This window comes from Vicugna pacos, chromosome 2 (assembly GCF_048564905.1).
Source record: "Vicugna pacos chromosome 2, VicPac4, whole genome shotgun sequence".
NCBI lineage: Eukaryota > Metazoa > Chordata > Mammalia > Artiodactyla > Camelidae > Vicugna > Vicugna pacos.
Window position 1 is genome coordinate 93,619,681 of NC_132988.1, and position 14,630 is coordinate 93,634,310.

At 32.9% G+C, this 14,630-nt stretch overlaps 1 protein-coding gene across 1 annotated transcript in view; it reads left to right on the forward strand.

Moving 5' to 3' along the window:
* The first annotated feature begins 762 nt into the window (after nucleotides 1-762).
* The window catches only part of TMEM156 (transmembrane protein 156), a 37,983-nt gene continuing 24,115 nt past the window's right edge, over nucleotides 763-14,630 (forward strand). The window contains exon 1 of the mRNA XM_015244037.3: nucleotides 763-896. Within this exon, the coding sequence (XP_015099523.1) occupies nucleotides 809-896 (88 nt within the window). The 5' untranslated portion in view covers nucleotides 763-808. The remainder of the gene's footprint in view (nucleotides 897-14,630) is intronic.

Consider the following 14,630-nt stretch of genomic DNA (forward strand, 5'->3'; position numbering starts at 1 on the left):
CATTTTTTTTAAACCAGAATACAAGAACAAGAGAATAAAAATATTTGTTTGCACATATTCTTTATTCACCATGAATTTTGCCTATCCTTCATTTGTATTCTAAGACAATGCAGTTTATTTCACTGGGATTACCACAATGAAAGATTTTTGTTTTTTGAAATGGGAACTGAAAATGTGGAGTCTGTAACAATAATCACAGTGTTTATAGGTAGAATGATGAGTCCCATTCTTCTGCTTTTATGCAATGTAGCAAAGTAGAACCAAAATTTTACATGTGTCTCTAGTTTATCCTGACATTGTGTACTGTTTGCTATCTTCTAGACATACTGTTTTCTGAACACCAGAATCCAGGACTGTGCCTGGCACTTAAAAGGGGGTCAGCAGTCACTTAATAAGTAAATCAGTGAATGATGTCCTTACAACCTGGACATAACTGACATTTATCCTTTCATTTTTGGTGAGTGTATCATGGGTTTGCATTTACTCACACAGGTTGGTACGTATAGGAAAATGGCTTCAAATCTAGATGAAGACAAGACTCCTTTACTTACTGAAATCATTTCTTTATTCTTTCTTGTTTAGAAGACAGTCCGAAAGTGCTTAGATAGAAGATCACTTTCTTAGTGGAAAGTAACTCAAAATGAAGACATCTCAGTTCAAGGCTTACTTTTTATAAAGTCTTACCCAAGAGGAAGTGAGTATGAGGTAAACTGCATAAACTTAAAGTACCGCAGAGATGAAACTTAAACCAGGAAGAAACATGCCATCAGTGTACTTGATGGGAACACGTGTATCATGTGAATAGAAAATGACAAAAACAGCCCTCCTTAAATTACTTTTGGCAATAGTGATCATGTTCATTTTAACTTTGCCGGAATATTTCAAGACACCAAAAGGTGAGTATTTAATTACAAACTACTTTTCCTTTTTGAATTTTTGAAAATTCTGTCAGCTAATGGTTACAGGAAAGGCCTATTTGTTTTGGATACATGCTGCATAGGCTGAACTTCTATGTCTGAAAAGCTAATAAAGTGAGACTGCAATTTTAGTCGACTGTTACATAGTATAGCAATCTTACTCACAGTACTTAAGTATTGTAGCGTATAGTAATGAAATGAAAAAATGAAAAGAAATGTTTAAAATCTGTAGTCTAGCTTTCAAACACCGAGTTTACAAAAACCTCATCATATGATTTTGCTCTTTGAAAGTTTCTTTCACAACAGTTTTAAGTATAGTTTACATCCTGGAATTATTTTGTAAAGAAAGTAACATTTACCACGTTAAAAATGCTTGAATTCCCTCCATCACAACTGTTTTACACAAATAACTTACTGCCACTTTTTGGGGAAAAAATAGTATTAAGATTTTTTTCAAATACAGCTAAAATAAGATGGGTACAAATTTAAGCAGAGGTATATTTGTAACTAGAGAAAAATGGAACAAAATGAACTCTGGATATTTCAGAAAATCGTGATATGATTGTTGAAACCTAGGGTAGGAAAAGAAATAGATGTAAATTTGAAATTTTTTTATATGTCAGTAAAAACTTTGAAAATATATCAGTGTGATTGTTTGAATGGTAATTGTGCTCCCTAGCATTTAATAAGAAGAAATAGTAAAAAGAAAATGCTGTATTCTGTTTTTTAAAAAGTTATCATATAAATTTGATTAAAATCAGAGAAAAGCTTATATTTGATGACTTTTGCAATGATTATTTATTGCTGTGTATACATAATACGAAGTGGCCACATAAAACATTTTTGCTAATTACATTTGGTTACATATTGCAACGATTACTTAATATTGCATATATATGATGTGAAGTAGCAGATAAAATATTTTTGCTAAATAAACGCTATGAATGTGCAATTTTGTGAATAATTGAATTTTTCAAATTTCTCTATTTTCTGGGATTATGTTGCTTAGGTTAAGCAATCATAGCATATATTTTTAATTCTTGATTTCACTGAGTGAAACTATAAAAAGAATAGTTAGAATTGGAATGGACATAACCTATTTCAATTTTTAAGCTGTTGTGGGCTGAGGGTAAGCTCATTTAATAGTTGTCTAAGGTAGGTCAATTAGTTTTATCTAGCACCTTCAAAAAAATGGATTGGATCTAATAAAAACCAGATAATCAGCCTAAAAAGATTTAATGATCTACTTGCTAACCATTGGCTAATGTTTTATGAGGATCAGTGACTAAGAGCATGTTAAAAGTTTTTCTGTTGTGGGGGCAGATAGCTCAAGGATAATCAACCGTATTTGTTTGCTTAGTTTTCTAACTAATTACATTAGCTTCCAATACTATTTTTACTGCCTCCTCAAACTTAAAATAGCCATTTCTCTTTTCCTGGTCCAAAAGCAATGTAGATATTTCCTCCAACTCTTTCTGAAGTGATGGATTTATTTGAGAATTTTGTATCAAAGGAACTATCCTTGTTGCCAACAAACAAAACTGCTTGAAAACCACCATCTTGTCCTAATGTTATTTTGTGGTAGCAGGAATTTTGCACAGAGCCACCACAAATGAAAAGTTGATTCTTAGGCAAAATGTTTTACACATGCAATAGTGTAATAATAATGCTTTATATTTTATAATGGTTTATGGATTACCAAGAGCAAGTTCATATAACCTTATTTTATACAGTTCTATATTGATTAAACAAAGGAAACATAATTGTTTTGCCTTTTTAAAGTATTTTTAATCACAGTAATGCCTTATGAAATGATTTGACTTGTTAACTAGTGTACTTCATAAAATATCTAGTAAGATTATTTAGATGATAAGAGTGTTCCAGGAGTGCCAAAATTAACCTTGAGAATCGCCTGTGTAGTCTTACCCTCCCTATCAGTTATTTGCATCTTCTTTTCATTCTTTTTTTATGTTCTATTCACTTCAATTTCCAGGATAAATATTATAAAATGATTTTTACTTATAAATTATTTACTGATACACTGCCTTTAACATGTCATATGAATTCAAAAGGAATCTTAATGAGGAATAATGTATTCACAAGGTTTAATAGATTTGATTTTGAAATAATAAACCCTCTGAAGGCCTAAGTTAAAAATAGAGCACTGTGTTTGATCATTTTTCATCAAGAATGTATTTGAGTCTCTGAATAATCATTACTCAGAATATTCAATTATTATAATCACATAGGATAAGTTATTTAGTCTAACTTTACCAAAGGGAACGTCTCCAATGGTGTTTGGAGCTTTTAATGAGTTTGCATTGGTATGTGCTGGCAAGATAGCCTATTCTAGCTTTCAGTTTACTGGAAAGGCCGCTTACACTAAGATACAGTGGTGAATACAATGGTTTGATACTCTCAGATTGAATTAGATAATAGAGATGTAAAAAGCGATGGGTATGTTTTTATTCAGAGTTTCTTGAAATTAAGGGAGCTGGGTTGTCCCAAACAAGTGACTTTACCAACCTGCTTTTGGTGGACTTACAGTACGTAAGAGAGAGATCTGATTAACTCATCTAAATTTCAGAGTCTTTTATTTATTTATTCTTTCACTCATGAATAGTGTCTTACGGATACTAGGAACACAAGGCTACAAAAATGAAAGGCAATTCTACCTTCAGAAAGTTTTCAGTCAAGGGGAGGACTGACTGGTAAATAATTAAATACAACATGGAAATTACTAAAATAGCGATGTAAAGAGGTGCAAAGGGAACATAAATGTGGCTTCCAGTCCTGTCTGGGGGGTGATGTTTCTTCCATTTTTGTTTGCATAGAGAAGTAACTGTCAGAGTTCTAATGATCACCTAATATTTCTCCTTAGCTGCTTGCAGGAACACTTTCTAAAAGAAGCAATTGTTATTGATTTTCAAATAAAATATACTTATTTTGATTTCTCAGAAATTCTTGAAACCAGAAATTTTAGTGACTTATGGGTGTGTGTTCCTGATTGTGGTGACAAGGGCCAGGAATAGCACAGATGAAAACACCTCAAACCTAATTTTACCTAGCTGTTTTGACTTCCCCTCTTAAGAGCCAAACTGACAAAAGATGTTTACCAGCTTTCATTGCCCCTCCTCCCACAACTCACACTTTCTGATGGAAATGGTACTATAGTAAGCAGTGAAACTGAAGAAAACAAAGGATAACAGGAACTTTAAATATTCACAAACTATAGGATAAACCCTGAAACATATAAGGATATGTACATATTACTTATGTCTATATCATAAAGAACAGTGTTATCAAGGTAACTGCAATTAATTTGTGAAATTGTTACCTAATTCTCAAAAAACCGGGCACTTTATTTTCTTATTGGCTGGCTCATTAATTATTCAATCAGTAATCCCCAATCAGGTTTGGGATATAGTCATGATCATTAAAATTTTTTTAATTTAATAAATACTTGTACATACATATATAGTTACTACATACCAAGTTTTTTTTTTTACATATAATAACTCATTTCACCTCATTAAATATTTCAACTCATTGATAGTGAAGCAGCATTCTCAAGGGGGACTATTTGGAAAATCTTTGGAAAGAAGGAACAAATCTCGATGGATAAATTGGCTTTGCTGAAAGATTTTATTTCTTACTGAGTTTCCTGAATCATTACAGTTTTAAAATGCCTATTGATGGACACAGTATTTTTACATATATATTTCAGACAATATGTACTGCCAAAAAAAAAAAAATACTGCTGAAAATGTTTTTCACTGCTTTGGCGGAAATGGCCTTGTTGTCTCCTGGGTTAGGTTACAATGCCAGCAACCCTTGCTTGGGATGCTTTCGAATTACCTGTCTCATTCATTTGCACTGGTGGATAAATGCTCTCTCTGTATATCCTTTGTGGTTTTATAGAAAAAACGGCTTTCTCTAAAGCATTACTATGGTGCTGTATCTTCCCCTTATACTGCTCTGTTCCTTTTCTCCTTAGCACTTATCACCTATATTATTTACTTATTTAGTGTTTTGTTGTTGTTGTTGTTGCCTGATTTCTCCAAACAGAAAGTAAACTCAATGAAAATGAGGTTTTTGTCTGTTTGTTCATGTATCAAGCACTTAGGACAATACCTGCCACATTAGAAGCCCCTCAACGAGTATTTGTTGATTAAATAAAAATTCTGAGTCATATTGTAAAGGAAATTAAAAGTACTGTAAAAGAAATAAAAAAAGAAAATGCTTTCTGGAAGGAAGCATTTCTCATCAGAGCCTGACAATCATCTTTTGATTTAGGTAGGCAAGGCAATTTGTTCCTCATCTTACATTGTTGAAACATAAAATTTCATCATAAACCTAGAACTTTGAAGTTGTGCAGCCTCTGAAATTTATTTCACAGAATCTTATACCTAAGAGATATGCAACTCTCTACTCTGAGTCATTCTTCTTACTTTTTCCCCCAATGGAGAATTTCATTATGTGCATTTACTTTTCTTGTTTTGACAAGTAAAATCAGCAATCTCTTTCTTATGTCCCAAATCTGCCTTTCATAGACTACTACTATAAATTAAAAGTGACCCCAAACCTTGCCCCTTCCTCCAAGGAAATATTTTAAATGGTCTTCCCCACATGATCTATGAATAAATCTATATCCTGTCTAGACTCCTCTGGTCCTAAAATGGTTAACACCATGGATGTATCATTTATACACGACATGACCTTTTTCACGCTTTCCCACTCAATATTACTAGGGAAGCTTCAACTGTTGGACCCAAATGGAAATATAATTGAGTTTTTGCTGTTGAATTCGATACTCTTTTGAGTCTATGCCAACTGCTAAAGAGGCAGACGTGTGACCAAAGGGTAGCAACTATTTTAACTAATGTCTTTGTAAATTTGGCAGCTAAGCCATAAACTCCTATCCTGGCAGCTAATATATATATTTTAATTCCTGTGAAAAAGAAATTTATTATGGCTTTAATTTTTTTCTTAATATCTTTATGCAGTATATGTGGTTATAGACTTCAGAATTTTTTAATTAAAAATTTTAAATAGAAGTATAATTGACTTACAATATTATATTAGTTTCAGGTGTACAACAGAATGATTTGATATTTTTATATATTACAAGATGATCACCACAAAAAGTCTAGTTACCATCTGTCACCATGCAAAGTTATTACAATATTATTGATTACATTCCCCATGCTGGACGTTACAAAATTGAGACTTATTTATTTTATAACTGGAAGTTTGTATCTCTTAATTGCCCTCACCTATTTCACTCTTCCGCTTACCCTCCTCTCCTCTGACAACCACCAGTTTGTTCTCTGTATCTGTGAGTCTGTTTTGTTATGTTTATTTTGTTTTCTAGATTCTACATGTATGTAAAATCATACAGTATTTGCCTTTCTCTGTCTGACTAATTTCACTTAGCGTAATACAGTCTAGGTGCATCTGTGTTGTCACAGATGGCAAGATTTCATCATTCTCTAGGCTGCCCAATATTCCAGTGAATATACAATTGGCCCTTGAACAACACAGTTGTTAGGGATGCTGACTGTCTTGGAAGTGAAAAATTTGTCTATAACTTATAGTCGACCCTCTGAATATGCAGTTCCCCCACATCCATGGTCCTGCATCTGCAGATTCAACTGACTGTGGATTGTGGAATACTATTGTGTTTAGTATTGAAAAAATATCCGTGGAGAAGTGAACCCACGCAGTTCAAACCCGTGTAGTTCAAGGGTCACCTATGTATGCCACATCTTTGTCTATTCGCCTTGGATACTTAGGTTGCTTCCATATCCTGGCTATTGTAAATAATGCTGCAACAAACATAGGGGTACACATATCTTTTTGAATTAGTGTTTTTGTTTTCTTTGGAAAAATACCCAGAAGTGGAATTTCTGGATCAATGGTAGTTTTTATTTCTTTGAGTAAACTTCATACTGTTTTCCATAGTGGCTGCCCCAATTTACAGTCCCACCAATAGTGCACGAGGGTTCCTTTTTCTCCACCTCCTCACCAATGCTTATTTGTTGTCTTTTTGATAATAGCAGTTTGGACAGATGTGAGGTGGCATCTTATCGTGGCTTTGATTTATATTTACCTGGCAATTAGTGATGTTGAGAATCTTTTCATGTGTCTGTTGGCCATCTGTATGTCTTATTTGGAAAGTCTATTCAGATCCTTGACCCACTTTTTGATTGGTTTGTTTGGTTTTTTGATGTTGAATTGTATGAATTCTTTGTATATTTTGGATGTTAACCCCTTATCAGATGTATCATTTGTAAGTATCTTCTCCCACTCAGTAGGTGGCCTTTTCGTTTTACTGGTAGTTTTCTTCACTATGCAAAAGCTTTTTAGTTTGATGTAGTCCCATTTGTTTATTTTTGCTTTTGTTTCCCTTGCCTGAGCAGACAGATCCAAAAAAATCTTACTAAGACCAATGTCAAAAAGCATAATGCCTATGTTTTCTTCTGGAAGATTTATGGTTTTAGGTCTTACATTTAAATTCTTTAATCCATTTTGAGTTTATTTTTGTATGTGCTGTGAGAAGTAGTCCAGTTTGATTCTTTTGCATGTATCATTCCAGTTTTCCCAACATCATTTATTGAAAAGGCAGTCTTTTCCCATTGTATATTCTTGCCTCCATCATGGATTAATTGACCATGTAAGTGTGGGGTTATTTCTGGGCTCTCTATTTTTTTCCTTTGATCTGTGTGCCTGTTTTTGCACCAGTAACATGCTGTTTTGATTACTGTAGCTTTGTAGTATAATTTGGAACCAGGATATGTGATAGCTCCAGCTTTGTTCTTCCCCCCACCCCAAGATTTTTTGACTATCTGGGGTCTTTGTGTTTCCATGTAAATTTTACAATTATTTGTTCCAGTTCTGTGGACAGTGTCATCCCTGCATCCCTGGGTTAATCCCACTTCATCATGGAGTGTGACCTTTTTAATATTTGTTGAATTCAGTTTGCTAAGATTTTCAGTGATATTGGCCTATAATTGTGTGTGTGTGTGTGTGTGTCTGTGTGTGATATCTTTGGTTTTAGTATCAGGGTGATGCTGGCCTTGTAGAATGAGTTTGGAAACATTCCTTCCTCTTCAGTTTTTTGGAACAGTTTGAATAGGATAGCTGCTAACTTTTCTTTAAATGTTTGGTAGACTTTACCTGTGAAACTCTCTGGTCCTGGACTTTTGTTTGTTTGGAGTTTTTAAATTACTGATTCAATTTCATTACTACGAATTTGACTGTTCATGTTTTCTATTTCCTCTTGATTTAGTCTTGGGAAGTTGTACATTTCTAAGAATTTATCCATTTCTTCTAGATTGCTTTTTATTGGTATTTTACTGTTCCTAGCAATCTCTTATGATCCTTTGTATTTCTGTGATGTTAGTCGTAACTTCTATTTTGTTTCAGATTTTATTAATTTGGGCCCTCTCTCTCTTTTTCTTGAATATCTGGCTAGAGACTCATCAATTTGTTTATGTTTTCCAAGAATCAGCTCTTAGTTTAATTGATCTTTTCTAATTTTTTTTAGTCTTTATTTCATTATTTCTGCTCTGATCTTTATGATTTTTTTCTTCTACTAACTCTGGGGTTTGTTCATTCTTCTTCTTGTGGTTCCTTTAAGTGTAAGATTGTTTACTTGAGATTTTTCTTATTTCTTGAGGCAAGCCTGTATCACTATAAACTTCCCTCTTAGAATTGCCTTTGTCGTATCTCATAAATTTTGGGTCATTCTGTTTCCATTTGCATTTGTCCTCAGGTATTTAAAAAAATTCCCTCTTTGATTTCTGCAGTGACCCACTGGTTGCTTAGTAGCATATTTTTTAGCCTCCATCTGTTTGTGTTTTTTCGTAACTTTTTCCTTGTAGTTGATTTCTAGTCTCATAACATTGTGGTCAGAAAAGATACTTGATATGATTTCAATCTTCTAAATTTATTGGGACTTATCTTGTGGGTTAGCATGACATCTATCATGGAGAACATTTCACGTGCATTTGGAAAGAATCTGCATTCTGCTGCTTTGGGATGGAATGTTTTACATATATCTATTAAGTCTATCCGGTCTAATCTATCTTTAAGGCCAGTGTTTCCTTATTGATTTTCTGTCTGGATGATTTGTCCATTGATGTAAGTGGGGTGTTAAGTTCCCTGTTACTGCATTACTGTCAATTTCTGTCTTTATATTTGTTAATACATGCTTTATGTATGTTGGCTGCATATATATTTACAATTTTTCTATCTTCTTGGATTGATTCCATTATCATTATGTAATGTCATTCTTTGTCTCTTGTTACAGTCTTTGCTTTAATATCTGGAAATACATATTGTTTTCAGGCACTTAAGGAACTTATAAAAATTCACCATATCCCAGGTCATGAAAGTAAATAAACCACAATAAATTTCAAACAATCTTTGATATACATATCTGACTAAATACAATTAAGCTAGACTCTAGTAATAAAAAGAAAACTAAAAACAAACAATGTATTTGGAAATGTAAAAAGTTGACTTCTAAGCAACCCATGAATGAGAAGAAATCAAAATGAAAATTAGAAAGTGGTAATAATTGAATGATAATACAAATAGTATCTACTAAAGCTTGTGGGATATAAAAATGGTAGGTATTTAGAAGAAAGTTTAAATACTTATATATAAGATATCAAAAGAACAGTGAGATAAACCCAAGGGAAGTAGAAGCCAGGAAATAATAAAGACAGAAGCAAAAGTCAATGGAATTAAAAGATAGAATAGAAAGGATCAATGAAGTCAGAAGTTAGTTCTTTGGAAAGACTAATTAAATGGGCCCACTTCTGAAACATAAATACAGGACAGAAATAGACTCATGGACAGAGAATACAGACTTGTGGTTACCAGGGGGGTAAAAAATGGACCCACTTCTGGAGTGATTGATGAGTTAGTTTCTAATGGCTGCTGCACAAATGACCACAAACTTAGTAGCTTAAAACAATACAAATACATTATCTTACAGTTCTGTAGGTAGAAGTCCAACAGAGCTCTCACTGGGCTAAAGGCAAGGTGTTAGTAGGGCTGCATTCTTTTCAGAGGTTCTGGGAAAGAATCCATTTTCTTGTCTTTTTCAGCTTCTGGAAGCAGCCTGCTTTCCTTGACTTGCTGCTTCCTTCCATCTTTGAAGCCAGCAATATCCTGTCAAGTGTTTCTTGCATCTTATCACTCTGGCACAGTTATTATTGCATTATGCCCACCCAGATAATCCAGAATAATTTCCCTATTTTAAGAACAGTTTATCAGCAATTTTAATTCCATCTTTTGCCTTAGTTTCTCTTTGTCATGTAATGTATCATGTAATGTATGTCATATAATGTATCATATTGACAGGTTCTGGGAATTAGCATGTGGACATCTTTGGGAGGTCATTATTCTGCCTACTAAAACTGAATAATCAAGAAATGAGAAGGCACAAGTAACTAACATAAGGAATGAAAAAGGGACATAGAAATTAAAAATGTAAGGAGATGATTATGCTTATTACTTAAATCAATAAATTTGAAACATAAGGACACATTTGTAGAAAAATGTATCTTACCAAAACTTACTTAGGAAGAAATGGAAAACCCAAGAATCCAACAGCAATAAAAGAAACTGAGCCAATGATTTGATTTTCCCTGAAAAAACGCTAAGTTCAGATGATATTACATATAAATTGTGCCAAAATTTCAAGAAATGGATTGAACAGATAAATGTGATTTTATAATAAACCTTTTCAGAAAATAGGAAAAGGGGAATCTTTTCCATTTTATTTTTTAAGGCTAGTATATCTTAGTATCCAAACCCAAAAAAGACAGTCCAAAAAAGGAAAAATTTACAAGCCAATCTCAATTATAAACATAAATAAAAAGCCTTTTAAACAAAACATTAAGAATCTGGTTGCAGCAATGTATTAAAAATGATCAAGATGAAATTTATTCCTGGAGTGCAAGATTGAGGTAGCGTTAAACGATCTATTGATGTAATTCATTGTATTAACTGATTCAAGAAGAAAGACCATATAATCATCTCAATAGTTGTTGAAAGAGCATTCAGTTATATTCAACCGTCCTTATAATTAAAAACTCTTAGCAAACTAGCAATAGAAGAGAACTTCCTTAAATCGAAACAGGGTATCTAAAAACAGTGATACAAAATATCACTCTCAATGATAAAATTGTATTCTTCTTAAGATCAGAAGCAAGCAAGGATGCCCACTCTCAGCACTTTTATTCTTCATGAACTGGAATCCTAGTCAGTGCAAAAAGACAAGCAAAAGAAGTGAAAGGTATAAGGACTGAAAAGAAAAGCAAGAAAAAAGGTATCATTATTTATGGTCAATATGTATATCTGCATAGAAAGCTCTAAAGAATTACAGAGAAAAAATTAAAATTAATAAGGATGATTACAGAGTGGTAAAAAATAAAATTAATTTTCAAGAGTCAATTGTATTTCCATAGACCTCTAACAAATAGAAAACATGCTTCTTAAAAGATAGTACTGGCAATAGCAACAAAAAATAAGGTACCTAGGAGGAAATCTAACAGAAGTTGTATGGGACCATAATGGTAAAAGTTTGGAAACTTTATTAAAAGATATCAAAGAAGACCTATATAAACAGAGAGCTAGAAAGGGAGAAAGGAGTGAAAGGAGAAACTCAGTATCATCTTTCTTCTCCAGTTGTTTTAGAGCTTCAGGTGAGAACCACAACTGGGTTCTTCACCAAACTTAATAAGATGATTCTAAAATTTATTGGAAATTTATTCTTAGCCAAGAATAGCTCTGACACTCCTAAAGAAAATGAACCAGGTGAGGGGATTTTTCCTATCAGACATAAAAGCTTAACACAGCAAAAGTAATTAGGTCAGTAAGATATCTTTGCCATGATAGAAAAATGAACTGATGGAACAAAATTGAGAACCCAGAACACAGTCGTATATACATGGATACTTGATATATGACAAAGGTGTCCTTATACATAGTGAGGAAAAGATAGACTACTTAATAATTGCTAGTACAATTGATTAGCACATGTGAGAAAAGTTAATTTGGTTTTCTGCATCATGCTGTACATAATTCCAGATAGATTAAGAACTTCAATGTAAAAGGCAATTTTTAAAAAACTTTTAGAAGAAAATGTGGGTGAGGGTCTTTTTGAATTTAAAGGAGAAAGGCTTCTTAAGACAAATTGTGTAGAAAACGATGGATACATTCAATATATTCAAATTAAGAGCTTCCTTTAACTGAAAGATCATAAAGAAAATGAATAGGCAAGGTACAAACTGTGAGAAGATAGCTTAATAAAAAATGTAAAGTTCTTACAATTTCAAATAGAAAACTTAAAGAACTCCTGAACATTAATAAGAAAAACAAAACCATCTAACAGAAAAATGAAAAAATAGAAAAAGTAGGGAAAACTAGGAGAGTACATTTTTAAACCATGATGAGATTCTATTTAACATTCACCGAATTGTCAAATTTGAAAAGCATTGGTGAAGATATGTGTCAATGGGAACCTTTGTACACTGCAGGTGGGTGTATAAATTGGTACAACTGCTTCGTATAATGATTTGGCATTTTCTAGTAAAATCAAAGATGTGCATATTGAATACCCAGCAATTTCATTCAGTATGTATGCTAGAGAAACTTCTGTATTTGTGTACCAGATGACATGTTCATGAATATTCATAGCATTATTCAAAACTAAGCTTATTGAGGTATAATTTACATACAATAAAATGCTACTGCTTTTAAGTATAAAGTTCAAGGGTTGACAAATGTTAACAGCGATGTAACTACCAGCACGATCAACATATAAAACTTGCCAGTACCTCGCAAATGTCCCCCTTTCTCCTTTGCAGAAGAACCAGCTATCAATATAGTTTTCCATTTCTTAGGATTTCATATAAATGGAACCACATAGTATGTAGTCACTTGTGCCTGGCTGCTTTCTCTTGACATAATGCATTTGAAATGCATCCCATGTCGTTATTTGTACCAGTAGTTTCCTCATTTTTGTTGTTGAATGGTGCTCCATTATATGAATATGTCAGGAATTGTTTGTTTATTCACTAGTTGTTGGACTTTGGGTTGTTTCCAGTTCTTGGCTATGATAAATTTTAAAACTGCCATGAATATTCTGTACAGGTATTTGTGTGGACATATCTTTTTTATTTCTTTTTTGTAAAATCGTAGGAGTAGAATTGTTGGGTCATATGCTAGATATATATTTAACTTAAAGAAAATCAAAATGTTTTCTAGAGTGGTTGTTCTATTTTGTATTTCTACCAACAATGGGTAACAGTATAGTTCATAGCAATATTATCCAGAATAACAAAAATAGAAACATCCTAAATTTTTACTGTCAGAAGAATAAATAAATTGTGGTATATTCATTCAAAAGAAGATCACAAATAATTAACTACAGCTATATGCAGTGACACTAATAAGCAAAAAAACAAGTCATAGATTAATACATACAATATAGTCCATAAATGTGTGCATTATGTTAATGAAATAATGCTATTTAGGAATATATACATTTTGTGAAGACTCTGAGGAGTGAGAAACACAAAATTCATGGTAGTGTTCAACCTCTGGGAAAGGAGTGTGCAGGGCTGGAGAGGGATAAGGCATTCCAAAGATGTTGCTAATATTCTGCTTCTTCAGCTGTGTGATAGATACATGGGTGTGTGTTTATTTGTTTACTCTTTAACTGGCACAATGTATTTTATATATGCTTATATATGATATATGTTTACAATAAAAGGTAAAAAGAAAATAAAGATAGTAAATGTTTATTTAGCCTCACTCTTTGCTTTTCTTTAAAAAGAAGAGATAATTGACATGGGCATTTGTCCTATACGGTAACTTATTTTCCTAGTTCTATTTAGTAGTCTGTATACTTACTCTAAGAGACTGCAGTCCTGGTGCTGGAGTAATTCTGGAATGCATTTCTGTCTCTGGGAGTGAAAGTTTAGATGTCTGACTCTCAGCAATATTAATGGCAGTAGTGAAATTCATAAATCCTTATTTATGAAGATGAGACTGTAGCCCACCTGATAGCAAAAGTGATTGAGTAGAATTCATTTATTTCTTAAAATTATATCCAGGGAAGGATGTGTCCTCTATTTCTTTCCTAATTGAATTACTTAAAATTAAGGTTTAAAAACCATCATAAAGTGCCCTTATAGCCAAATATAAAGGCTATATCATCAATTCTAGAAAGCCCGGTTTGCCACTTACTGGATAAGAGGCCAGCAATCTGGACAGTGAAGATTTCTCTCTCTCCCTTCTAGGCCACATCATAGCAATATAAATTCAAGAAGTTGAAAAGTTCATAAGATGAAAAATGCTAGTGAGGAAAACGGAAAGATAGCAAGAAATGTTTTTCATGTGTTTTAGTAATATCAAAAGCTATAGATTATAGTTCCAGCAGATGGTGCATCCCTATCTTCTTCTTGGGACGTTATTATTGAAAACATTCTTTCAAAAAATTAGTTATAATTTGATTACTACTTTGTTTACAAATATATTGAGACATTAAAAAAAGTGTATTTGTGTAAAATACAATCTCCACCTCCCAGAACCTTTATAGCAACTCAGGGGTAAAATGTGTTTATAGATGGAAATCACATGTGAATTATTACAGAAGCAATTTCAAGTGTAGAGGGCTGGCAAATGAGCCTT